Here is a 25,019-nt window from a genome sequence, read left to right on the forward strand (position 1 = left end):
AGTGAGATGTTTGTGTTTTTGTGTGTTTGTTTAAAAATTGCTTTTCAGCTGGCTGTAGCATGAAGGGAGCTGCCTTGGAGCAGACAGAAGTACCTCCTAGCTTTTCTGGGATGAATACTGCCCTTCCAAACATGCTCTGGAATTTTAGAAAGAGGTGTAATACAGCGGGTCAACCAGAGTGCAGGTCAGAGTGCAGCAGCTCTGAGTCTGCTACTGAGGAATTAGTGACTCATATGAAAAGCACCTTGGACTTGTTCATGAAGATTCTGAGATCCTCATCAACTTGGCACTTGATACCTGAATTTCCATTCTACCTTCAGTCCTCCTGGGCCTTGGTTTTAGTGGAGGTAGGAGCTGACAGTTGGAGTGGATCTTCCTTTACTTCTTTGACTTTGTCTTTGATAGACATCCCTGTCACAGATTAGGAGGAAAGCACAATTCGCATTTGCACTCAGCCTCCTGCAACAATGCCACTTCTCAACATTTTCTTTCCATCTGTCTCTTCTTGGTCTTGTGTGTGTACAAGCCTTGTGAAGGCTCAAGGGAGATTGATAAGCACATTCCAATTCTGGGCCACTCCTGCTGCCCTGAGAGCCGTTTGTCTGTCCTTCTGCACATCTATGGCACTACTGATTCGCCATTTGCTTGCAGTGTAACTGGATCTGGGTTGGCGTGTGCTTCTGGAAGGTTTTCTATCTATTTATCAGAGTTAATGGTATCTATCACCATGGTTTCTAGGATTGCTGTTTGGGATCAGCACAGAGTGTTGTTGCTAACCATTTTTTGCTATGAAGCACTTAGAGGTAAACCTTAGAGCTGTGTTTTTATTTTCAAAAATCTGTATATGAGGATCTTTTTTATTTTTTAATTTTTATTTATTTATTTTTGAGACAGAGTCTTGCTCTGTTGCCCAGGCTGGAGTGTAGTGGCATGGTCTTGGCTCACTGCAACCTCCACCTCCTGGGTTCAAGCGATTCTTCTGCCTCAGCTCCCGAGTAGTTGGGACTATAGGTGTGCGCCACCATGCCCAGCTAATTTTTGTATTTTTTAGTAGAGATGAGGTTTCACCATGTTGGCCAGGCTGGTCTTGAACTCCTGATCTGATGATCTACCCACCTCAGCCTCCCAGAGTGCTGGGATTACAGGCAAGAGCCACTGCACCTAGCCAAGGATCTTTTTCTGCCCTTTCTCTGCTTGATTTCAAAACCCATCTTCTTCTCGTTCAGTTGCCTGCCCCTCATTCTGCTGTCTCATGAATTAAAAAAACTCATGCCTTCTCCCCTCCGTGGTTGCTCAGGGTCTCCCTTGAGCCTTCATGTATGCACCTGTGTACACACACACATGTAATTGGGTCTTGCTGTGTTGTGTACCTCGACGGGCATTTCTCTTGTGGCTGCTCATATTGATCTCCTTTCTACATAACCACTTAGGAATCCACAGACAGAGCACCCTCCTTAAAGGAAAGCAAGCAAGCCCTGATTGGTTTGGAGTGCGTACATAAGCACATATGGGTCTGTGAGAGAATTCTAGGTGGGTAAGAGGGGGTGCTGGTGTGGTCAGTGAAGCCACTCTCGATACCTCACATTAAATGCTAAATGTAACCCCAGGAAACAGGATGCATTGACACCTCCTTTTTTTTTTAAAATGCATAATCTATTGATTTGGTAAATAAAACTCTAGTTGGAGTAGCAAATATGCACAGTGTATTATTAGCCAATTGCCTCAAAACCTAACAGATGAAAATAATCATGATCATTTATTATCACATAGTTTCTGTGAGTCAGGTTTTCAGAGGAAACAGCCTGGTGGTTCTTGCTCAAGCTCTCTCAGGAGATTGCAGTTAGTTTAAGTTTCTGTTGTGCAGTCCTGGGAGGTGGTGATGGTGGGAAACGTGGTTTCCCTTTGGCTTGGTTTTGTAAATGTGGGCAGAGTGGCCCAAGAGGATAAGACTTTGTGGAGATGGGTGGGAAGGTTTTGCAGTTTTTAGAATTTGTATAAAAATACATACATTGAAATTAATATGAGGTTATTAATAATTGTTGTGTTCTACCCTTGAATAGCATTTTATTTTATTCATTTGGTTCCCCAGATCCATCCTGGATAGATGGTGGAGGGAGAAGCTGGTGTGGCTGAGTGCTAGTTTTTGAAGAACATCGCTGTGACCCTGGCAAGCTGGAGCCACAGGCCTGGGCTCCTGTCTGCTTGGGGACCATCGGGAAGGGCTGAGCTTGCTGTCTCAGCACCCGTTTCTTCCTTACTTTTCCATGACTGCACTTAGGAGCCAAGGCACTGAGAAAGCCCTTCTCTAAGAGAGGTCGTGTGCTTAGCTGGCAAGGCTGCAGGCAGCACCTGCAGCAGCCCTGCTGTGCCAGGGGTGTTTTACTGTCTTGCTAGTGAAACCATTCTTGAGGAAGGGGAGGGGACACTGCATCTAGGGCAGTTAGCCAGAGTGAGGGGTTCACACAAGGCCAGGGATTCCTGGGATGTGGGACTTTCACTGCTAAAACCAGGGCAGTGCCAGGCAAACCGGGATGGTTGGTCAACCTAACTATACTTACAGATACTTCCTGGTTGGCCTCCACCTCTACCGCTCTTGCCCTTGCTTCTTGAATCTGAGTGATGTAGCTCGTGATAGGTAAGCACCTGGCAGAAGGCTCCCTCGGGGATGAGGGCCCTGGCTCAGGGCGTGTTGTATTTCCCTCTGCCCTAGTGGCTACCTCTCAGCTCATCCTGGGTTTTGACCTCATTCCCTCCTTAGTTGTTATCTTCTTGGGACCTCCCAGAACTCTAGGGATGAGGTGAGTGAAGACCACAAGGCTCTAACCAGCAATATGCTGTGTTTCTGTTTGGTGCTGAAAGATTGCAGAGGTTTCTCTGGGCTGGAAGCCAGTGTGGCCCTGTGGCTTGCTTCCTCTTCGTTTTTGTGGGTGGGAGCTCTACCATGCTGTCCATTCCAAAGACAAGCCTGGACACTATCTGTCAGGGGCTTACACGTATTCTATGAATGGGAAAGGACTGATGACAATAAGATGTTCACAGGTCTCAGTGCCGGAGGAGCAGTTGGAGGCTGACTTCTAGGATTTTGCTTTGTTGAATGGGATATATGGAGGGAGTGTTGAAAAGGCTTTGTTATGAGAGGAAGAGAAAGAGATTCCACTGGTGCAGTGGAATAACTGTGGGAAGAACAGGGACCTCTATCGGGGATGTTTGGTTAGCTCTGTGGTAGGTAATATGAATCTTTCACCACAAAAAAACTTTATTAAAATATCAGTTCCTCCTTAAAAATAGCTTTTGTCAGACAAATCTGAACCCTTGCTGTCGTTCATTGGCATCTCTCAGAATGGGAGGCAAGCCGTGTGATTTGAGGTTCAATTTCTTAGCCAGAGTTGCAGTCTTACTGAGACAAAGTCTTACTTTGTCACCCAGGTCAGAGCAGTGTGTGATCTTGGCTCACTGAAACCTCTGTCTCCCTGGTTCAAGTGATTCTCATGCCTCAGCTTCCTGAATAGTTGGGATTACAGGTGTGCACCACCATGCACAGCTGATTTTTTGTATTTTTAGTAGAGATGGGGTTTCACCATATTGGCCAGGCTGGTCTTGAACTCCTAGCCTCAAGTGATCCACCCGCCTTAGCCTCCCAAAGTGCTGGGATTACAGGTAGGAGCCACTGTGCCCAGCCTGCAGTCTTACATTTGTTTCCTGAAGCATTTCTCTGTGTACCAGAGAAGACCTTTGCCTGCAGGCCTTCTGTTCTCATCCAGGACTACTTCCTTTTTTCTTATCTGGTTCCTTTTGTATTCATTCAAGATCCTCCAGACAATCACTTCTTTGCTAGGACAGAGTATAGTCATTCTATACATATATAATTAGAATCAAGGGCACATGTGCAGGTCTGTTACATGGGTATACCAATTATTTAGCTCCCGTTTATAAGTAAGAACCTACAGTAGCTGATTTTCTCTTCCTGTGTTAATTCTCTTATGATAATGGCCCCACCTGCATTCATGTTGCTTCAAAGGACATGATTTCATTCTTTTTTTATGGCTGAATATATTCCATGGTGCACATGTAGCATATTTTCTTCATCCAATTCATTGTTGATGGACACCTGGATTGAATCCATGCCTTTGCTATTGTGAGTAATGCTGCAATGAACATATGAGTGCATGTGTCTTTTTGGTAGAATAATTTATTTTCCTTTGGGTATATATCCAGTAATGGGTTTGCTGGGTCAAATGGTAGTTCAACTCTTAGTTCTTTGAGAAATCTCTAGACTTCTCCACAGTAGCTGGACTAATTTATATTCCCACCAACAGTATATAAGCATGCCCTTTTCTCTACAGCCTGGCCAACATCTGTTATTTTTTTACTTTTTAACAAAAGCCATTCTGATTGGTGTGAGATGGTATCTCACTGTGGTTTTGATTTGCATTTCTCTAGTGATGCTGAGCATTTTTTCACGTTTGTTGGCTTTGTGTATATTTTCTCTTGAGAAGTGTCTATTCATGTTCTTTGCCTACTCTTTATTGAATTTGTTTTTTTGCTTGTTGATTTGTTTAAGTTATTAAGCCTTTGTCGGATGCATAGTTTGCAAATATTTGCTACCATTCTGTAGGTTGTTTGTTTACAACCTCTTTTCTTCTTGCCTCCTTATCTTTGACAAATAGAAAATGCTCCGTAATATTTAAATAAAGGAATGGAGCTTCAGTATGAAATACTAGGTGCTTTCCCTACATGGTCTCATTTAATCCCCCTGATAATCTTGCGAAGTTTCACCTCATAAATAATGAAGCTGAGGTGCAGGGAGGTTGACCAGATGGCTCAAATTCATAGAGCAGCTACAAAGTGGTGGAGATGGAATTGGAACCAATGAGCCTTTCCATGTGATTCTTATATATATTTTTATTTTTAGAGCATTGGCTTTGAAGCCAGGATACCTGGGTCATAGTCTCTCTCACTTTCACTCTGTAACTGAGTGACCTTGAACAAGACTCCTGATCATTGAACATTAGTCAGTCCTGCCTTGTTGGAATAAAACAAGATGTGGAGCCGAAAGACCTCAGAGCTGCTTTCTAGTGCTGATGTCTCTTCCCTCTTTGTTTCTGGGAAAATCTGTCCTCACTGTCCATGTGTGCCCCTCACCTGTGCCTCCTTTCAGTGGCCACCCTTGTATACTCTTTTCTCTTTGATCGATTTCTTTGATTATTTTGTGGCTTTTCTTGCTCTCTCTCTTTCCACCATTTGGTTAGAGGAATTAATGCCAGGATTTGATTTCTCAGACTTTCTACTGCCTTTAGCTTACTTGGATTACCTTATCTAAAAAATCATTGTAGAAGTAGTTGCTGTTTTGTGATGCTGCTGCTGATGTTAATGAGAATGATTAATTCCTCTGCTATGAGGACTGTTGGGTGGATCACCATAGGAAGTTGGGTAATAAGATGGAGCCTTTATAGTATGGGAAGTGTGGGACTGCCTGAGGTAGGTAAAGAACTAGATAACATCTTAAAGTTTCTTGCTTAAAAACAGGAAAAACTATCATTTGTCCATTCATTTGTTTGGTGGGCCAAGCTTTGTACGCTCAGGATACGGTGATGACAACAACAGTTATACCTTGGAGCTACCAATACAGTCTAGTTTGTGGAGGCACAGTTAATCTAAGAATCAAACAGATTAACTCACAACTCTGATGAGTGGAATCAAGTATAACAGGGAGAACTAACTTAAATGTGGAGCTGAAAGAAGATCTAAATGGCAATTACTTCATATTTTTTTTTATTTAATCTTTACAGTGGTTCTGTAAGGAAGATGGATAGAAGTGACAAGAGTGGACATCCTTGTCTTGTTCCTGATCTTAAAGGAAAAACATTCAGTGTCCACCCATTAAATAGGATGTGGGTTTTTGTAGAAACTCTTTATTAGTTTGAGGAAGTTCCTTCCTATCCATAATTTGTTGTTTGTCTGTGTTTAAATCATGAAAGGGTATGAAAGGGTGTTGGATTTTGTCAAATGTGGGTTTTTTTTTTGTCTTTTGAGATGAGCAAATGGTTGTATGTTGAACCAACCTTTTATTCTTGGGGTAAATTCCACTTGGTCATTGTGTAATGTCCTTTTTGTATGTTGCTGAATTTGTCTTGCTAGTACTTTCTTGGGAATTGGAGGACAGTCATTGTCAAAGGCAAAAGTATATGTAGCATATTGTCATCTTTCTTTCTGTTAAAGTGTAGAAAGCTTTAGAAAAATCCTAAAAATCAGCTTCAAGGACTCAAAAGGTATAGTATTAATAGCAGTCTAGAACCATTTCCCACAGGGTCATTGCTGATTTGTAGCTTACACATTAAATGATGTATGTAAAGCTTATTCCAGCTTATAGAGACTCCATTGTTAGGACAGTGTGGAGTATATTTTAGAGAGATTTCCAATCAGGAGAGTTTAAAATATAGAAAACTTTATATTTAAATGAGGAACATGCCAATTATCTGGAAATTTTACTCATTTATGGGGTTTCATTCAGCAGTGCAGCTGACAAATAGTTAATGACTGTACTGCACACCCCACATTTCCAACTCCAGGAAGGCTTTTCCTGGTCACAACCTGCTCAATCAGTAGGGAAGTATGACAGTGTGTTTACCTCAAACTGAGCCCAACTCATGAGGTTCTGTGAGCAGTGTCATAGTTAGCCATTCTCTGAGGAGGGGTGGCTGGTGGGGGTGTTTGCCAGTTGTCTGTGTGGTCTGGTCACTGGTGACACTCTGCTTGTGCCATTCACCACTTCCATCTTCACTCCTCTTTGATTCTATTTAGACTAATTTCTTGATTCTGCCCTTCCATTTACTCTGGCATTTTAGATCACCTCTGTGTACGGCCGTTAGTCTGTAGAATTCGAGGAGGTTGTTATTGTAAAGCTATAAATTCTGTACCTTTAAGATTTCCTTGGCCCACAAAGCAAGAACATGATAATACAAAGAATGTTATCTCCTTATGATTGTATAATATTTTATAATCTATAAAACTTCGATCTGCATTATTGAATTTGGATTTGCAGTGGTGCAATCATGCCTCACTGTAGCCTTGACCTCCTGGGCTTAAGCGATCCTCCCACCATGGCCTCCTGAATAGCTGGGACTATAAGCATGTACCACCATGCCCAGCTAATTTTTTTCATTTTTATTTTGTATAGAGATGAAGTCTTCCTATATTGCGTAGGCTGGTCTTGAACTCCTGTGCTTAAGTCGTCCCCCCACCTCGGTCTCTCAAAGTGCTGGGATTTCAGGAGCGAGCCATCATGTCTGGCCCATCTAATTTTGATTCTTATGACAACCCTGATGTGTAGGTAGTACAGATACTAGGTACACTTCATGAATGAAACAGAGGCTTGGTGAGTTTAAATACTTAGAATTTAGGAGGTACAGGATGTTGGTGCTGCGCAAAGCTGAGTGCTTTCATTCTTCATGTGAAGAATAAGGGATCTCTCTATTGTCATCCTCCAGCCTTCTGATTTCTTCAGTTTACTGTTCTTCTCCAGTAGTTGGATGACCATTTCCCTTCTTCAGTGTCATGGCTCCATTTTTATTTATGTATACCTTTAATTCCATTTCCAGAGTCATTCAAATGAATCAAATCGAGATCTCCGTTTCATTCCCTGCAAATCTTGATGCCGCATCCTTTTTCACGGATGTGTTTTTGACCTTCTGACCATTCAGGTGTCCATACACAGGCATCCTCATCTAGCTCAATTTGAGTTTAATGCGGTGAACCAGGCCTTACTGGGGCATTGGCATCCTGATTGCTTATTTCCTACTGAAGTATTAGCGAGGTGGTACAGGGGAGGGAGTCCTACACTGGTTCTGATTCTGCTGCCACAAGCTACATTATCATTCTTCCTCTGAGCTTTGATTTTCCCTTCTATAAAATGAAGGGTTAGATCAAATCATATTTGAGGCCACCTAAACTCTGTCATTGGATCTGACTTCCTTATTGGTTTTCTGGTGACCTTTGTTCACCTATCCATTCCTGGTTTACCTGATACAGGTGATGATTTTAATGATCATACAGCCTTTATAAGTGTATCCTGTTGCCTCACACCATGCATTGGCCTTTCTTTTCCCTAGGAGAAAATAACCTGCTGGTCAAGTCAGCATCCCAGGTAGGCACGGCAGAAAGTGCTGCCTGTCCAGAGTGCAGCCTGGCCTCTGCCTCACACCTGCCTCTGTGACATGAGCCAGAGATTTTAATCACCAAGCTGAGGTGTTTATTCAGGAGCTAAGAGTTGAAAGGCCAGAACAGTTTCTCTGTCTTTCTGCTTTTTTCCTCTCCTCTTTGCTGTATCCCTCAGACCCTCATAATAAAGAAAAATACACGCACCTGTAATCCCAGCTACTCAGGAGGCTGAGGCAGGAGAATTGCCTGAACCCAGGAGGAGGAGGTTGCGGTAAGCTGAGATTGCGCCATTGTACTCCAGCCTGGGTAACAAGAGCGAAACTCCGTCTCAAAAAAAAAAAAATAAAATAAAAAATAAAAAAATAAAGAAAAATAATCAGGCCAACCCATCTAAGCTTTTGCTAATAGAGACTAAAAGAACTGAAAGAGACAGCCTCCCCATGGGCAAGCTGGTTGGATTGTTCTGTCTTACCCTGTGTCCCTTTTAGAGACTTGCATGGCATTAGCATAAAGACAAGTCATCACAATTATTTTGCACCCAGCCCCTTAATGTTGAGGAGCAGGAAGGATTCTGCTGTGATCTCCGGCACATTCATCGGCCCCCGCTGAGCTACTGATCAATAGTGACACAGTTGCATCAGATGGCCTTCAAATAGTGCTTCCTTTTTCAGATGGGCTGGGAGAGAGAGGAAGAAATATAAGTGCCTCATTCCTCTTAGACTACAAATAAATGAAGACGTGGTGTGCAGCTGCATTTCAAGCATTTTGGAAGCTTTTCTGGTGTATGTGAGGGGTGGGTGGGGGGTTTGCACTGAGGCTTCTGTTTTGATTGCAATTGAGAGCAAGGATGCTGGTAAATGTCCACATGTGCTATTCCAGTCCCTATCCCCACGTCCCTTACGCCCTAGCACCTGGAGAGCACTGAGCAAGCCTCAGGAGTGGGGAGTGGGACACCCTGATGCAACTTTTCTCTTTTTCCTCCCCTCCCCCAGAGTATTTAGTAGAAGGTCACTGGCTGAGTGTGTGCCCTGGAATCTGGGGCCGCTCCTGCTGCTGCAGTTAATGCTGCTTTGTTCCATGCTAAATGAGGCGAGAACTTTCACCCTGGTCACATTCATAATCCCGCTCAGCAGGATGCTCAGCTGTGCACAAGAGCAGTTTCTGCAGGCAGGGAAGGGCTTTCCCTTTGGAAAGTCCGTTGGAAAGCTCCTTTGGTTCTCTGTTTCTGGAAGCTGTCAGGACAGAGGATAGGTTCAGGGACTAACTTGGATGGGCAATCTCAGCCAGGGATTTCTAGGCACAACCAGGGTATCAGATTTCTTTGTGCTTGTGTGTGTTTTGGAGAAAGAGGATACAGTGCGATGAGATAAGGGGAATATGAGGATGTGGGCAGGGAGACCAGACTGCATTTGGGACCCCCAAGGGAGAGAGTTGGGAAGAATGCAGGGGTGTGGATCCCAGACTAGAAGCCAGGATCTTGGGGGAGACTGAGCCCCTTCTCCACCATCTGCTAACTGCTTTGGGCTCCGTTGTCCTCTGTAAAAAAGGACCCCTGAAACTCACATGGTATATGCTGTGGACGGAGGCTGTAGACTAGCAGCTTCAAAGAGGAGATGAGAGCTGGGAGTACAGCAGAGGTGGGGACCTTTACATTATGTCTGTTTCTGGGGGCCCTGTCCTTCCTGTGGCCTTGCCTGCACTAGCTAGTCAGTGGGGTTTTAACAGACCCACAACAGAAGATTCTGCTAGCCTCTTCTGAAGCATGTTTTCTTGTTCTTAACAGTTAACTTGGCTGGTCTTAAATCCTAAATCTGCCTCCCCTGATTTGGGCAGATTTAGGTGGGCAGCAGTTAAAATCTCCACTCGATTTTCTTGTTCTTCCAACTGCCCCCTTCTGCTGGCTTTCTTGGAGTTTTCTGAGCACATGTACAGTTGGGGTCCTGAAGACCTAGCTGGGGTTTTGAAGCCTTCCCCTCTGTGCCTCCCTCCTGCCTGCCCTCGCTTTAAGCTCTGAGCTCCAGCCAGCCTGCGCCGTGTCTGTGGGGTTGTGCTGTCAGAGGAGGATGCCAAACACCCAGGCCTCACCAAGAACAGTTCCCTTCTTTCAAAGCTTGACTTCCCGTAATCTCTGCCTGTTTTTGGTCTCTTTCCAGGACTTTCCAAGTTACTACTATTATCTTAAACAAGTTTTAGACTTTATTTTTTAGAGAAGTTTTAGGTTTACAGAAAAATTGAGAGGCAAGGCCAGAGTTCTCATATATTCCCTTCCTTCCCAACTTCCCTATTATTCACATCTTGCATTGGTGTAGTACGTTAGTTACAATTGATGAGCCAATATTGGTACATTATTATGAACTAACATTCACAGTTTATATTGTGGTTCACTTTTTATGTCCTACATTCTATGCAGAGCTATTTTTTATATATCTCGTTCAGAGTTCCTATTTGTTACTTGTGGGAGGCTTAGTCTGATACTAAGTACTCCAACTTTATCAGAAGCAGAATAATCTGATGCATTTATTTTTGATTGATATATTCATTTTTCCCTTGTCTCTGGAAGCACTCAACATAAACGTTGTGAATAAAGGGAGTTTCCAGAAGAAGGTGATGGCAGAGAGTCTAACAAGTGTGTAGATGGTGATTATATTGGTGAATGTTTCAAGCTGTGCTGTCTTGCTACTTTTCATATTGTGATTCATGTACTGGGGGCACAACAGTACAGTTTATCAGTGTCTTTAGAAGCCAATCTCCAGAAAATAGGGTAGAAGCAAGAAAATGAAAGCACTTTATGAAATATTAACTTAGTCCTGAGGCTGAGGTTGCGCAGAGACTTATAAAAATTTGAAGTCCTTCAGTTAACTTTATTTGCAGTTAGCTCCTGCTCGTCTGGCAGATGCAGCCACAGAGAGAACAGCTACAGATAACCCCATATCTTGATTACCTATGCAGTTTGCATCTTCTGTATAGTTTTTTTTTTTTTTCTTTCTAGATGTTAATGGAAAAGAAGCAGGCCCTGATATTTTTAAACTCCTTTACTTTATTTCCCTTTAAGCTCTGTGGTCAGTGTTCTGAATAGAGGCCCTGTCTGATGTCTCACAGCCGGGATTCCTGGAAGGGGAGATGCAGGAATGCTACAGAAGTCTTACAGAAGGCCAGGTGATTAAAAATCCACCAGCAGGAAGGTTTAACATACCATCCCTCTCAATAAACCAGGAATTGCATGTGCTACTGTAAGAGCATCTGGCTTAGGTCCAGTTGAAGTACCTGGATAAAAGTCAAGTAAATTTTACTGTGAGACTATACAGGGTAGAATGGAGGGCTAGAAGGAGCAGGCTGATGCCTCAGATGCTGGAACACCAGGCAGAATCCAGGACTCAGGATGCTCCTCAGAGGGGAGATTCTCCCACGGGCACTTGGGGTGAATCTGTGTTCATCTTGGAGGATTCCACTGTCAGTTGTGTTTTGAGCATCTCCTGTGTGCTGGACCTGTGGGAAGCACAGCCAGCCAGTGATGACTACAATGTGTTTTAGCTGTGTGCTCTAGACGGGAGAATTGCAGGGAGCCATGGGAGTCCCCGCTAAGGGCATCTCACCTACCCTGGGGGTCAATAAAGGGGAAGTAGAGATGAAGTAGAAATCTACAGGATCATGAGTGTTGGAAGGTTAGGGGACGAGTGGGTAGAAGAAGAGTGTTCTGTGCACAGGGAGGAGCATGTGTAGATGCCCTTGAATGTGAGAAGATAGGCTGTGATTGAGGAACTTCTGAATAATTGGCAAGGCCACTGGTGTGAGATGAAGCTGGATCATGTGGCTCTGTAGGCCATGCTGAGGATTTTGATTGCCATCTTTAGAGCAAATTGAAGCAAGTGTGGGAGGTTCTTAAAGAAGGGAATAAGATGACTCAATTTGCTTTGTAAAGAGATCACTCTGACAGCCTCATGGAAAACAGTTTTGAGAGGGCCATGTGGGCAGTGGAGAAACCAGTAAGGAGGCCATTGTGTAGACAAAGTGAGAGAGGAAGGTTTTCTGGGGTGGGGCAGTGGTAGTGTAGACAGAGAGGTGGAGGGGAGAGAATTGGGAGGTCCTGGTCACTGATTAGCTATGGTGGATAAGGGAGAAGCATATTCAGGGATGACTCTCAAGTTTCATGCTTGAAAAACTGGTGGATTTCCTGGGGGCTACAAATCAGAATGAGGAGGAACATGGGGGAAGGAGGGGAAGAAAGTGTGTTTCCATTTTGAAATATATTCCTCCAATTCCCAGGCATCAGGCCAACCTAGCTGTATTGTTCTGGGAATCTGTGGAAGCCTGCACCCTGCAGAAGAGACAGATAAAAGGAGTTCTATTTCAGAGTGATCACCTGTCACCAATGTATCAGTCTTTGACTGAAGGCAGGAATTGGTTTTGCCTGACCCCTGTAGGAATCGACAGAGCATGGATCTCCAAAGTTTGTTGACTCCTAGACTGAACCTCATCTACCTACTGAGCTAACCTTCCAGTCAACAGTGGGAGTGTGCTGCCTGAGTTCAGTTTACTGCAGAAGAGCAGTTATAAGGGCCACCCCCCAGCAAGTGTGTCTGGTGTCTTACAAAGTGGTATCTTACACTTTGCTCAAGATGAAAACTCAGGAATAGACAGAAGTTAGTTGTGGAGGTGGTAATGGTTAGTTACCAAGGTGCTCTTTTCACTGTGGTGTCATATGTATAAAGAAAGTATTCACATATCACACCCTCTGGTTTTGCTCTGCGCAGTAGACTTTCTAATCCTTCCTCTGCTTCCCTGGCATTGTGGTTCTGCTCTTGATTCATGCTGTTAGTGTGGATATTTAGCTTTTGTCTGGGAGATGCGGACCTGAATCCTACTTTGAATATTGTTTTAATCTCTCTGGATGACCCTGAGGTGCAGCTATAGTGAAAACAGGTTATTTATTCCAGATGCATTCTCAGAAAGGCAGATTAGTGATTTTCTTTTTAAAAAAATTACTTTATTTAAAAATTTATTTTTTAGTTTTTGTGGGTAGGAGGTACATAGGTTTATGGGCACATGAGATTTTGATACAGGCATGTAATGCATAATAATCACATCAAGGTGAATAGGATATCCATCACCTTAAGCATGTATCCTTTCTTTATGTTACAAATAATCCAATTATAGTCTTTTAGTTATTTTTAAATGTACAATAAGTTATTGTTGACTGTCATCATACTGTTGTGCTATCAAATACTAGATCTTATTCATTCTACCTAATTATATTTTTGTACTCATTAACCATCCTTCCCTCCCCCAGCAGCTACCCTTCCCACCCACTGGTAAACATCGTTCTACTCTCTATTTCCATGAGCTCAATTGTTTTCATTTTTAGCTCCCACAAATAAGTGAGAACATGTGAGGTTTGTCTTTCTGTGCCTGGCTTATTTCACTAACCTCCATTTCCATCCGTGTTATTGCAAATGATAGAAAGAATCTCATTCTTTTTCATGGCTTAATAGTACTCCATTGTACTACATTTTCTTTAGCCATTTGTCTGTTGAGGGACACTTAGGGCTGCTTCTAAATCTTGGCTATTGTGAATAGTGCTGCAATAATCTGGGAGTGCAGATATCTCTCCGATATACTGATTTCCTTTCTTTTGGGTATCCTAGCAGTGGGATTGTTGGATCATATAGTAGCTCTATTTTTTTTTTTTTTTGAGGAACCTCCAAAGTGCTCTCCATAGTGGTTGTACTAATTTACATTCCCATTGATAGTATGTGAGGGTTCTCTTTTCTCCACATCCTTGCCAGCATTTGTTATTGCCTGTCTTTTGGATAAAAGCCATTTTAACTGGGGTGAAAGATATCTCATTGTAGTTTTGATTTGCATTTCTCTGATAATGATGTTGAGCACCTTTTCAGGTACCTGTTTGCCATTTGTATGTTTTCTTTTGGGGAATGTCTATTCAGATACTTCACTCATATCGAAATCAGATTATTAGATTTTTTTTCCTACAGAGTTGTTTGGGCTCCTTATATATGCTGTTTATTAATCCCTTGTCAGATAGAAAGTTTGCAATTTTTTTCTCCCATTCTGTGGGTTGTCTCTTCACTTTGTTGATTGTTTCCTTTGCTGTGCAGAAACTTTTTCAACTTGACGTGATCCCATTTGTCCAGTTTTGCTTTGGTTGCCTGTGCTCATGGGATATTACTCAATAAATATTTGCCCAGGCTAATGTTCTGAAGAGTTTCCTCAATGTTTTCTTTTAGTAGTTTCATAGTGTGAGGGTTAAATTTAAGTCTTTAATTCATTTTGATTTGGTTTTTATATATGCTGAGAGATAGGAGTCTACTTTTACTCTTCTGCATATGGATAGCCAGTTTTCCCAGCACCACTTATTGAAGACACTGTTCTTTTCCCAATGTATGTTCTTGGCATCTTTGTCAAAAATGAGTTCATAGTAGATGTATGGATTTGTTTCTGGGTTCCTCATTCTGTTCCATTGGTCTATGTGTCTTTTTTCATGCCAGTACCAAGCTGTTTTGGTTACTATAGTTCTGTAGCATAATTTGAAATCAAGTAATGTGATTCCTTCAGTTGTGTTCTTTTTGCTCAGAATAACTTTGGCTATTCTGGGTCTCTTATGGCTCCAAATTTTAGGATTGTTTTTTCTATTTCTGTGAAGGATGTTATTGGTATTTTGATAGGGATCGTATTGAATCGTAGATTGCTTTGGTAGTATAGACATTTTAACAATAGTGATTCTTCCAATCCATAAACATGGATTATCTTTCCATTATTTTGTGTCCTCTTCAATTTCTTTCATCAACATTTTATAGTTTTTATTGTAGAAATCTTTCACTTCTTTGGTTAAGCTAATTCCTAGGTATTTAGATTAGTGATTTTCTTTGCATGAATGGGAAGGAGGGAAGAAGAGCTAATGAGTGTGTGGTGTGAGTGTGATGGGTCAGTGGAGATGTGGGGTGAGGTGAGTGTGTGTCCTATGAGGTGTGCATGTACATGTGCACCATGACTGTGTGTGAATGTGTGTGTTGCATGTATACACACATATCAGCTGGGGTAGTGGCTGATGTAGTGAAGGAGGTACTTGTGGAGTGAAGATGGCAGACATCTTAATGTGAGCCCCTTATTAGGAAGCCTTGTCCAAAACTATGAAGCTGCCTCTTCTCTCCACCTGCATTGCCTCTGTCCTCCCTGTGCCCCATGTTTCCTTTGGCTTTCTCAGTCCACCAATGCCTCTTCCTGAGGAGGGAGCAATGGGCCAGGGTCAGGGTAACAGGGTGGGGATGGGTCCCATCTGGGTATTTGTGTTCAGGCCCAATGGTGGGTCCACTGGGCAGCCTCCCTTTTCCTGGTCTGCAGGGATTCAGTGGGAGGACCATATAGTCCCCCGGGCTCCTCATGATGGGTGACCTTGCTCAGTCCTGTGGCCCCAGCTCTCATGTGATGGCTGAGGGAACATGAGCCCCTCAAGGCCTGTGTGTTCCTGACTACATGGCTTTCAGGGCAGGAGCCATCAGCTGTGCAGCATCGAGGAGAGAGGGCATGGGAACTGCCCCCGGTCAGAGGGACTGTGAAGTTGGGCAAACACGAATCTGGGCCTCACGTCATCCTTAGCTGTGGGTCACTGACTTGTTGACAGACTGCATGGCACCAGCAGAGCTCAGGGGAAAAATGCAACCACAGTTAAATCTGACCACACTATTTGATCTAAGTGGTTTTGTTTACCTCAGCGAGTTGTAAGGTTCTTCAGTAGCTGTGTTGCCCCCCAATTGGCCATGGTGGGCTGTGCCCTGGGGGCCAAACTGCAACGTGCTCACTGCTTGCCAGTTGTGCTCTTCAGTGTATTAGCACAAACTGTTGATCAATACTAGGGGAAATCCCTTTGCAGTATTTAGTTTTTGAAACCCTACTCACTGGGGTCAGGCCTCAGCTCCAAATTTTGGGAAAACTTGCTTTTCCCGTAACCACAGGTCATTCCTTTCCCGCACAGATGACTGTCCTAGTCTTATCTTCATTCATTAATGGAATCTTTGCCTGGATAGACATTTAAGTTATTCTAGCCTCTTAATTTCTGGTATATCCCTCAGGCTGTTTTATGTAATTTATGTATAATAAGTAGAGGCAAATCCCAATGGGTCAGTGTATGATGGGATGATATATGAAGGAATTCATGTCATAGATGCTTAATCAATGAATCGATGTTGGGTTGTCCTCTTTTCTTCTTTCATTCTTATAAGGAATGTTATCTAGAGATTATACCTTTTTGATTTTTATTTTTTGAAACAGAGTCTCACTCTGTCACCTGGGATGGAGTGCTGTGGCATGATCTCAGCTCAGTGCAACCTCCACCTCCTGGTTTCAAGCAATTCTCGTGCCTCAGCGTCCTAAGTAGCTGGAATTACAGGCACATGCCACCACACCTAGCTAATTTTTGTATTTATAGAGACTGAGTTTCATCATGTTGGCCAGGCTGGTCTCAAACTCCTGACCTCAAGTGATCTGCTTGCCTTAGCCTCCCAAAAATCTGGAATTACAGGCATGAGCCATGATGCCCAGCCAAGAGTATACTTTTGATCCAGCAATCTCACTTGTAGGAATCCAGCCTAAAGAGCTACTGGGATGGGCTCAAACTTGTATAGATGAAAAGCATAATTTGTAATAGTGACATATCACGTCCATCAGTGGGCATGTCCATTATGTATAATGTAATAGTCCTGTATTCATTGGCATAGAGAGATACCCTAGTTGTATTTAAAGTCAAAAAACCAAGATGCAGAACAATGTAATATGAACCTTTACATAAAATAAATTCCCCCCGTCTGTGAATATATATCCATCAGTACACAAAGAGAGATGTACATCAACTGTTACAGTGGGGACTATATTCTTTTGTGCTGCATATTCCTGCATTATTTGAATAGCTTACAGTAAGAAAGTACTCATATTAAGCATTCATCTTCATATTCAAATTGATTTTAAAATAATTTATAAGTATAATAAAAAATTTTAAGGCTAGGCGCAGTGGCTCAAGCCTGTAATCCCAGCACTTTGGGAGGCCAAGGCGGGGTGGATCACGAATTTGGGAGTTTGAGACCAGCCTAGCCAATATAATGAAACCCCACTTTACTAAAAATGCAAAAAATATTAGCTGGGCGTGGTGGTACATGCCTGTAGTCCCAGCTGCTAGGGAGGCTGAGGCAGGAGAATTGCTGAACCCATGAGTGCAGTGAGCCAAGATCGCACCACTGCACTCCAGCCTGGGCAACACAGCAAGACTCTGTCTCAAAAAAATTAAAAAAAAATAATGATTAGTCAATTTCTTTCCTCCAGTTGGGAACTTAATCAAATGTGTCAGATATCTAACATCTAGGGCTAAATCAGTGCAGTTCCACTAGTTAAAAAAGGTATATATTCATTTTTTTTTTGAGTGCACTAATACTTGCCAATCACTTTGTGTAGGACATTTTATTCTGTTTGATCTTTACTGAGATCCAATTTTACAGTTGAGGAAATTGAGACCAAAAAAATGAATTGCCTTGCCGTAAAAATAGTGGTGGAAGAGTCTTCACACCCAGGGCTTTCTGACTTGGAAGGCTGCTTCGTTAGATACAGTGCTCTGCTGGATCTCTGGTTAAGAGTAAGATGAAGAAGGAAGCAGTTAATTTCTGATTAAGTTGCTTTTTATAAAGTTAGAAACAGACTCAAAACAAAACAGCCTTCTGACTCTTAATTTCTTCATCTGTAAAACGGGCAGAAAAGCTGGTCCTTCACCCTTTGGAACTTTCTGGGATTAGGGACACTTGCTACCCCTCCTCTCAATGAGTGTTTGCTTCTCCCCCACAGTACGTAGGAAGCCTGGACGTGCCGAGGCCCAACAGCAGGGTGGAGATCGTGGCTGCCATGCGCCGGATACGGGTGAGTGGCCAGAGGCGGCTTGTGTGGAGCTAGGAGTCAAGTGCCTTAGCTGCTGACCCTTCTGGGTAGGGTTGGAGGGGCCAAAATGATGGGCTGCACCCTTTGCAAACCCAGACTTCTCCTCTCTGTACCCTCTAGGAAGCTGTTGTGAATTAAAGTTTGATCTTGATGAAAGACCAATGTTAAAATGGTTGTGATGGCTGGAGTGGTACCATTTTCCCTCTCTCATGACCTGTAGCTCCTCAAACTGAGATGTGTGTTACCCTTGATGACGTGTGGTGACTGGCCAGGGACTGATATCTCTTTTTTATTCAAAGATTTTAGGGAAAAGGTTTAGTAATTAGCTGGTAATTGACTCAAAACATTCTTTAAAAAGGTAATTTATTGTGGCATGGAATATAAGATTTACTTGGATTTTTAAGAGTAAATGTGAGATTTTAACAAAATTTTATTGGTTGGATGCTTTAGGCTCTGGGAGTGTACTTTCGGACAGTTCAGTATACGTTATTGTTGGTATACATGGTTTAGTCTATGAACTTGTTGCTTTCTGACTCTGTGGTACATGGAGCTGAGACTTAAAAAGAATTAAATTCTCGGCCGGGCGCGGTGGCTCAAGCCTGTAATCCCAGCACTTTGGGAGGCCGAGGCGGGTGGATCACGAGGTCAAGAGATCGAGACCATCCTGGTCAACATGGTGAAACCCCGTCTCTACTAATACAAAAAATTAGCTGGGCACAGTGGCGCGTGCCTGTAATCCCAGCTACTCAGGAGGCTGAGGCAGGAGAATTGCCTGAACCCAGGAAGTGGAGATTGCGGTGAGCCGAGATCGCGCCATTGCGCTCCAGCCTGGGTATCAAGAGCGAAACTCCGTCTCAAAAAAAAAAAAAAAAAAAAAAAAAAAGAATTAAATTCTCTTCTGATACCTGCGAAGGAATCTGTCCATGTGCTCTGCACCGGAACAGAATATATTACCATATACTTGTGCATTTCAAAGGTAGGTTTGGGATTGGTAAAATGGATTTTAATTTTTGTTTTTTTAAGAGAGATTTGGCATTAGAGATGACATGATTGGTCATCCCTGGATGCAGCCTGGTTTGTTCTTCAGACTAACTGTTCTGTAGAATAATCTACTCGCCTAAATGGAAAACATGTAAGTGATGATGCCGTGGCTTCATTTTGCTTCGTTAGTTTTGCTTTCAGCCAATCCTTCATCTGGTGAACAGAAACTTCAATTCAAAGACAGCAACACTGGGAAGAAAATCTGCATGCTTGGGGCTGTTTCTCTGGGCTGTTCATCAGCCTAATAAGATAATCTTTTCATTGCCTTGATCTTCCCAGTATTTCAGCATTTTTTATTGTTAAGTTTATTGAGACTGCTATTAAATACATCAGTACTATTTTTCATGGGCACAGAAGTAGCTTCAAAGCACTTTCACTTGAGTTGTTTCATTCAACGTTCACAGCAAGCTGTGAAGTGGGGGACCAGTTACCCTCATTTTCTAGATTAAACTGAGGCTCAGAGGGGTATAGTGAGGAGTCCTGCAGGTCTAGGAAGGGGCAGGCATGTGGCCTGAATTCATTTCTTCACTCAGTCTCATGAGAACATGCAACTTTCGAGTATTTCCAGGCCTCCCCTTTTCCTGGAAGGTGCTAGCTCAGACAGCACAGAGTCCTCTGCTGGGAGCGTCTGGAGGTGCTACGATTGTTAGGATGGGCTGCTACTTTCTCCACAGTTGTGGTTCCTACTGTGATAAGAAGGGTTGGACCTGTACCTGGCCTGTCCTTGGGTTTTCAACCAAGAAAAGTCCTTTTCAAATTCACTTTTGACTAAGAGACAGGGAATATATTGTCACTAATATCACTATCATTATGAAAGTGATATCTCTGTTAATACTAGCTGCTATTGGGAATAGCTACTTATGTGTCAGATGCTGTGTTAGGCTTTTTAATATTGAAATAATATCTTATTTACTATTTACAACTACTCTAGATGAAGATATTATTATTACATTTTATAGGTGAGGAAATAGGTCCTTGGGCAGATTAAATAATCCAAGTTGCTGTCAGTAGGAAGAGTTGGGATTCATATCCAGGACTGGGCTGTCCCATTTGTAACCCTGCTGAAGGCTTTTTGTGACCCTACTATGAGTCATTATGCCTTCTGAGGAACCAAAGCACTGGGACATGGAACCTCCCCAGTAAGAGAGCCAGTGGCAGAAACACAACTTTGTGGAACAAATAGAGGTACAGGAAAACATCACCTGGAAGCAAGGGAATGCTGAGGCATGGGATGGGGCTGGCTGGTCGTGGGCTCTAGAGGCGTCTGGGGTTGGAATGCGACCCCAGTCCCCTCTTCCCTTATCATCTGCCAGCCCTTATGGTCCATGTGCCTCTTCCTGCAGCTCCCTTCCTGTGGGCTGCTTCCAGTGCTTAATGAGCAGCTCATTAAATTAGAGGGAGCAATTAATTGGCCAGAAAGCTGTTTGGTCTGGCTGTCCAGTCTCTTGTTTAGACTGGCCACCATTAATAGCAAGTGCTGTGGTATGTGTTTTACCCTAAACCCCTCAATTCACTGCTAGGTCCAGGCTGCTATTTTCTTTTCTTCTTTGCCTTTTAAAAGCTGTGTTGGCTGTAATTACAGCTGTCAAGAACTAGGACATGGGATTTCTGTGTAAAGGACTATTCTTGACTTTGTCCTTTTATTTAGAACGGTGCCAGGCTAACATTAGGCAGGGTTTTGGTTGCTGGGTGCTCTGATGGGTTCAGAAGACACAGGCCTCACAGCTTGGCTGAAGCAGTGAGTAGACCTTGGAAAACAGCAGTTATGATAAGGATCACAGGGCCTCACGTGTGTGAGATGTCGACCTCCCTGATCCTGTCTGGAACACTAATGGGACAGTTGATGGGCAGTGAAGATGATCTGTTTCCTAGAGAGAGAAGTATTCAGAATGAAGGGATCTGCCTGAGGGGTCTGCATTCATTCTCTAGCTGGTGTGTACATTTTTATTCCTTACCCAATGTGGACTCTGAGCTAAATATGTGGACTTTGTTGCTTTCACTGGTGCTTTTTCTCTTCCCTCTCTCCATTTCTCATTTGGTCTCTCACCCTCTTGATGTCCTTTCTGAATTTATATTATCTGTCTTGAGTGTATTCTGCTTTTTTACCTTTTTAACACGCTTTCAGTACTTTATGGTTATTAAACATTAAATTTAACTATTTTTAAGTGCGAAGTTCAGCAGTGTTAAGTATATTCACACTATTGTGTCACAGATCTCTAGAACTTTTTCATCTTGCAAAATTGACGCTCTATACCCCTTAAACATAATCCCCCCTCCCCCTCTTGCCAGTGCTTGGCAACTACCTTTCTACTCCCTGTTTCTGTGATTTTGACTACTTCATATGAATAAAATTATAGACCGTTTGTCCTTTTTTGACTGGCTTATTTCATTTAGCATAATGTCATCAAGGCTCATCCATGTTGTAGCATGTGACAGGATTTCCTTCCTGTTTAAGGTTCCATAATATTCTGTTGTGTGTATATACCACATTAAAAAAATCCATGCATTTACCTATGAACATTTGGGTTGCTTCTGCCTCTTGGCTGTTTTGAATTGTGCTGCAATGAACATAGGTATGTAAAGATGTTTTTGAGATCTTGCCTAGAAATTTTTGGGATATATATACCCAGAAATGTGATTGTTGGATATAGAAGTCCTGTTTTTAACTTTTTGAAGAACCTCCATACTGGTTTCCATAATGACTGTCATTTTGCGTTAGCATCACATCTTCCTTATTTATTGTTTACCAGAGAGTAGAAACTAAGTATTAGAACCAAGACCAAACTACAGGCCTCTGATTCCAGATCTGATACTTTCCCTGCTCTTAGTATTGGATTTATCCATATTTTACTCTCTGATCTCTACAATGACCCAGACAAAGGAAGCTTAAGGGACACTCCCCAGAGCTATGGAATGGTTGTCCTGCTCTTTATTTACCAAGGATCCAAAGGTCTAAGAAGTTGTCAGCTGGAAAAGGAAGAGAAGAGTGAGAGAAGCGGGAATATAGCTCCTTTTTAAATTGAAAAATATATTTTTTTCTTTCAGCTGTATAGCTTAGAACAATTCAGAAAGTTCAGGGAAGCTCTGCTTGAGCTGGGGATTGGTCTGACACTGGCGCTGCTTGCTTGGAGATTGCCTGTTGAAGGTGCAGGGTGTCCGGTAATGCTGAAACCTGGTTGCTGGCATTGCATTGTCCAACCGACTGTGAGTGAATAGGTGAGTCCAGCAGCCAGGTGTTTGGTATGACTTGCATTAGTAAATATGAACACCAGTCTGTCATTTCACCTTTTAGCTTTTCTTGGAAGGCAGCACTATGTAGTGAAAGCTCTCAATGAGGAATAATTAGGGCTGGACTTGAGTCTTCTCCTTGACTCAGTAGATAACCTTGGCGAGGCATGTAACTGCTGTTAATCTCAGTTTCCTCATTTATAAAAGGCAGAGCATGACACTTCTTGTTCTGTCTCTAGTGCTATTGTTGAATCTGGGATGAGGCGTGGAAAAACGTTTTATAAACCACAAAGTGCTATTTATATTCATCGGTATCATTTTTATACCTTCCTTTGGGTTTCAAAGCATTTCATAAGTGCAGATAAATACCCTGAGAGATATTGAGCTGCCTCATCTAGCCCCTTTTAATAGGTAGAGTCTTTTTTTCAGGTTTCAGTGCAAAATCCCTTCCTTGGGGAGGCCTTTCCTACGTAGGTCATCTTGTCCTCTCATGTTCTGTGGCACCACACCCCTCTCTTTTGTAGCACTCAGAGCAACTGTATTCCCAGTGTTTGGCATGGTGCCCATCTGTGCTCAGTAAACATTTGTTGAGTGACTGAGAAAATTAATCTTACTTAATAACCACCTGAGCATAAAGCCATGAAATCTGGGGAGGCTCCACTGAGGGGGTTCTGGAAGGAAGATGGCTGCACTGAAGTCAGACTTGACAGGTTCTATAGCTTTGCCAAGGATGCTGGTGTGGAAAGAGTGGTGCTGCAGCACCTGGCTCCAGCATGTCACTGGGTGGGCCCCAACCCCTTCACCTTTGCAACCCACTGTTGCTGTGGGAACAGGGGGGCTTTTGGTGCTGGCCTGTTTGGTGACTGAAGACCCAATCTCTGGCTCGTAAACCAGGGGGATAGATCCCTGCAGTTGAAATATGGTGCAGCCTCTTGGAGACCAGTGCAGACCAAACCTGGGAGGGATGTGTGCTGCAGCCAGATGACACTCGGGGATGTCTAGTCTCCCGTGGTGGCTCCTCTTGCTGTGGGCTGGGCAAAATCTTGGCCCCACTGCAAATGGTCTTTCAAATGGTCCAGTGTGGGGTCAGAGTTTCCCATTTAACAGTGACTTGGTTTCTCAAGCGTGGTGCTCTGGAGTGGTGTTGGTCTTGGCCTTGAACAGAATGTGTGGGTTCAGTTCTGAAAATGGCCAAGCCCTCCTCTCCCTGCAGCCCTCTTCCAGAATTGCCACCTCTTCCAGAAAGCCTCTCAAGAAAAACAAACAAACAAAAAAACAGAAAAATATAAAATGGCCTTGGACACTCTCTTGGGAGAACATAACTGAAATTATCTTAGGAGAACGTTCAGGGACTGGTGGATGGACTTCTTTATGGAGGCAGCGACTGGAATTGTGAATGCGCCTCTCTGCACTTGTGTTTCCTTACCCGCCAGCAGTATGGTTCTGCGCGTGGTCTCGTGCATTTACCCATGAAATCCATATTTTACCTCCTCTGGGAGGCTTTGTCCCTTTGTATAACTTTCTCCCAAAGTGGCTCTGCTCAGCACTGTTCACTCCTTTGTCATTGTTCTCCTTTTCATCCAAAGTTCACAGTTGGAACGTCTACCTTGAACAGCTGAAGTTGTAACACAAACTCTCTCTCACTGTGTTAGCATGGCCCTATTAATTTCCTATGCCGCCGTAACATATTTTTTAATACTACAAATTTAGTGGATTAACACAAACTTATAGTATTGGAGATCAGAGTCCAAAATGGGGCTAAAATCAAGAAGTTGGCAGGGCTGCGTTCCTTCTGGAGGCTCTGTTCCTAGAGGAGGATCTGTTCCTTAGCTTTTCCGGCTTTCAGAGGCTCCCTGGTTGCCTTTGCTCATGGCCTCTTTCCATCCTTAGTGCTGGCAATTATGTCCCTGAATTATGGCCCCTGCTTTCTGTCTTCACATCTCTTTCTCTGACTCTGACTCTCCTGCACCTCCATCGCCTTTGCTTGTGAGGTCTCTCATGATTAGACTGGGCCCTCCTCATTCTCTCTTCCCCAGTAATCCAGGATAATCTTTCCTTCTCAAGGTCCTTAAGTTGGTCACACCTGCAAAGTCCCCTTTGTCATGCAGGGTAACGCATTCATAGGTTTGGGGGATTAGATCATGGACCTCTTTGGGGGCTTTGATTCTGTCTACCATAATGGGATTAAAGTGTTCGGCTCATAGTAGGGATTGGAGAGATTCCACTCACTACTGAGGTGCTCTAGTACTGGGATCAGGAAGAACTAAATTCAAATCCTGTTCCTTCTGAACACATTTCTTTATCAATTATTCTTTAATCATCAGGAAAATTGGGATAATATCTTCTTGGCACATGTATTTTAGATTTATACATGAATGCATGCAGAATACTGAGTCAAGTGCCTAGCATGTGAATTGTGAACCATAAATAATAGTTCTTTGCCTCCTTTCTTTCTTTTCTTTTTTTTTTCTGAGACAGGGCCTTGCTCTGTCACCCATGTTGGAGTGTGGTGGCATGATCATAAATCAGTACAGCCTCAACCTCCCAGGCTCAGGTGATCCTCCTGCCTCAGCTTCCCTATTAGCTGGGGATACAGGCATGTACCACCACACCTGGCTAATTTTTAAAATTATTTGTAGAAGTGGGGTCTCCCTATGTTGTCC

General features: G+C 43.1%; 1 protein-coding gene across 6 annotated transcripts in view; it reads left to right on the top strand.

The window, feature by feature from the left end:
• Positions 1 to 25,019, top strand: part of CUNH1orf226 (chromosome unknown C1orf226 homolog) — a 385,517-nt gene that overhangs the window by 139,924 nt on the left and 220,574 nt on the right. For 5 of the 6 annotated variants that reach the window (XM_012468862.3, XM_012468858.3, XM_012468859.3 and 2 more), the window contains one exon: positions 17,998 to 18,069. In XM_012468862.3, coding sequence (XP_012324285.1) covers positions 18,055 to 18,069 — 15 coding nt within the window. In that variant the 5' untranslated portion in view covers positions 17,998 to 18,054. Of the gene's footprint in view, positions 1 to 5,459; positions 5,479 to 17,997; positions 18,070 to 25,019 lie in introns of those variants that run through there. The other variant, XM_012468861.2, reaches the window with a different exon arrangement.

Source organism: Aotus nancymaae, unplaced genomic scaffold, assembly GCF_030222135.1.
Source record: "Aotus nancymaae isolate 86718 unplaced genomic scaffold, 86718_ANA_hifiasm-v0.15.2.pri h1tg000108l, whole genome shotgun sequence".
Taxonomy (NCBI): domain Eukaryota; kingdom Metazoa; phylum Chordata; class Mammalia; order Primates; family Aotidae; genus Aotus; species Aotus nancymaae.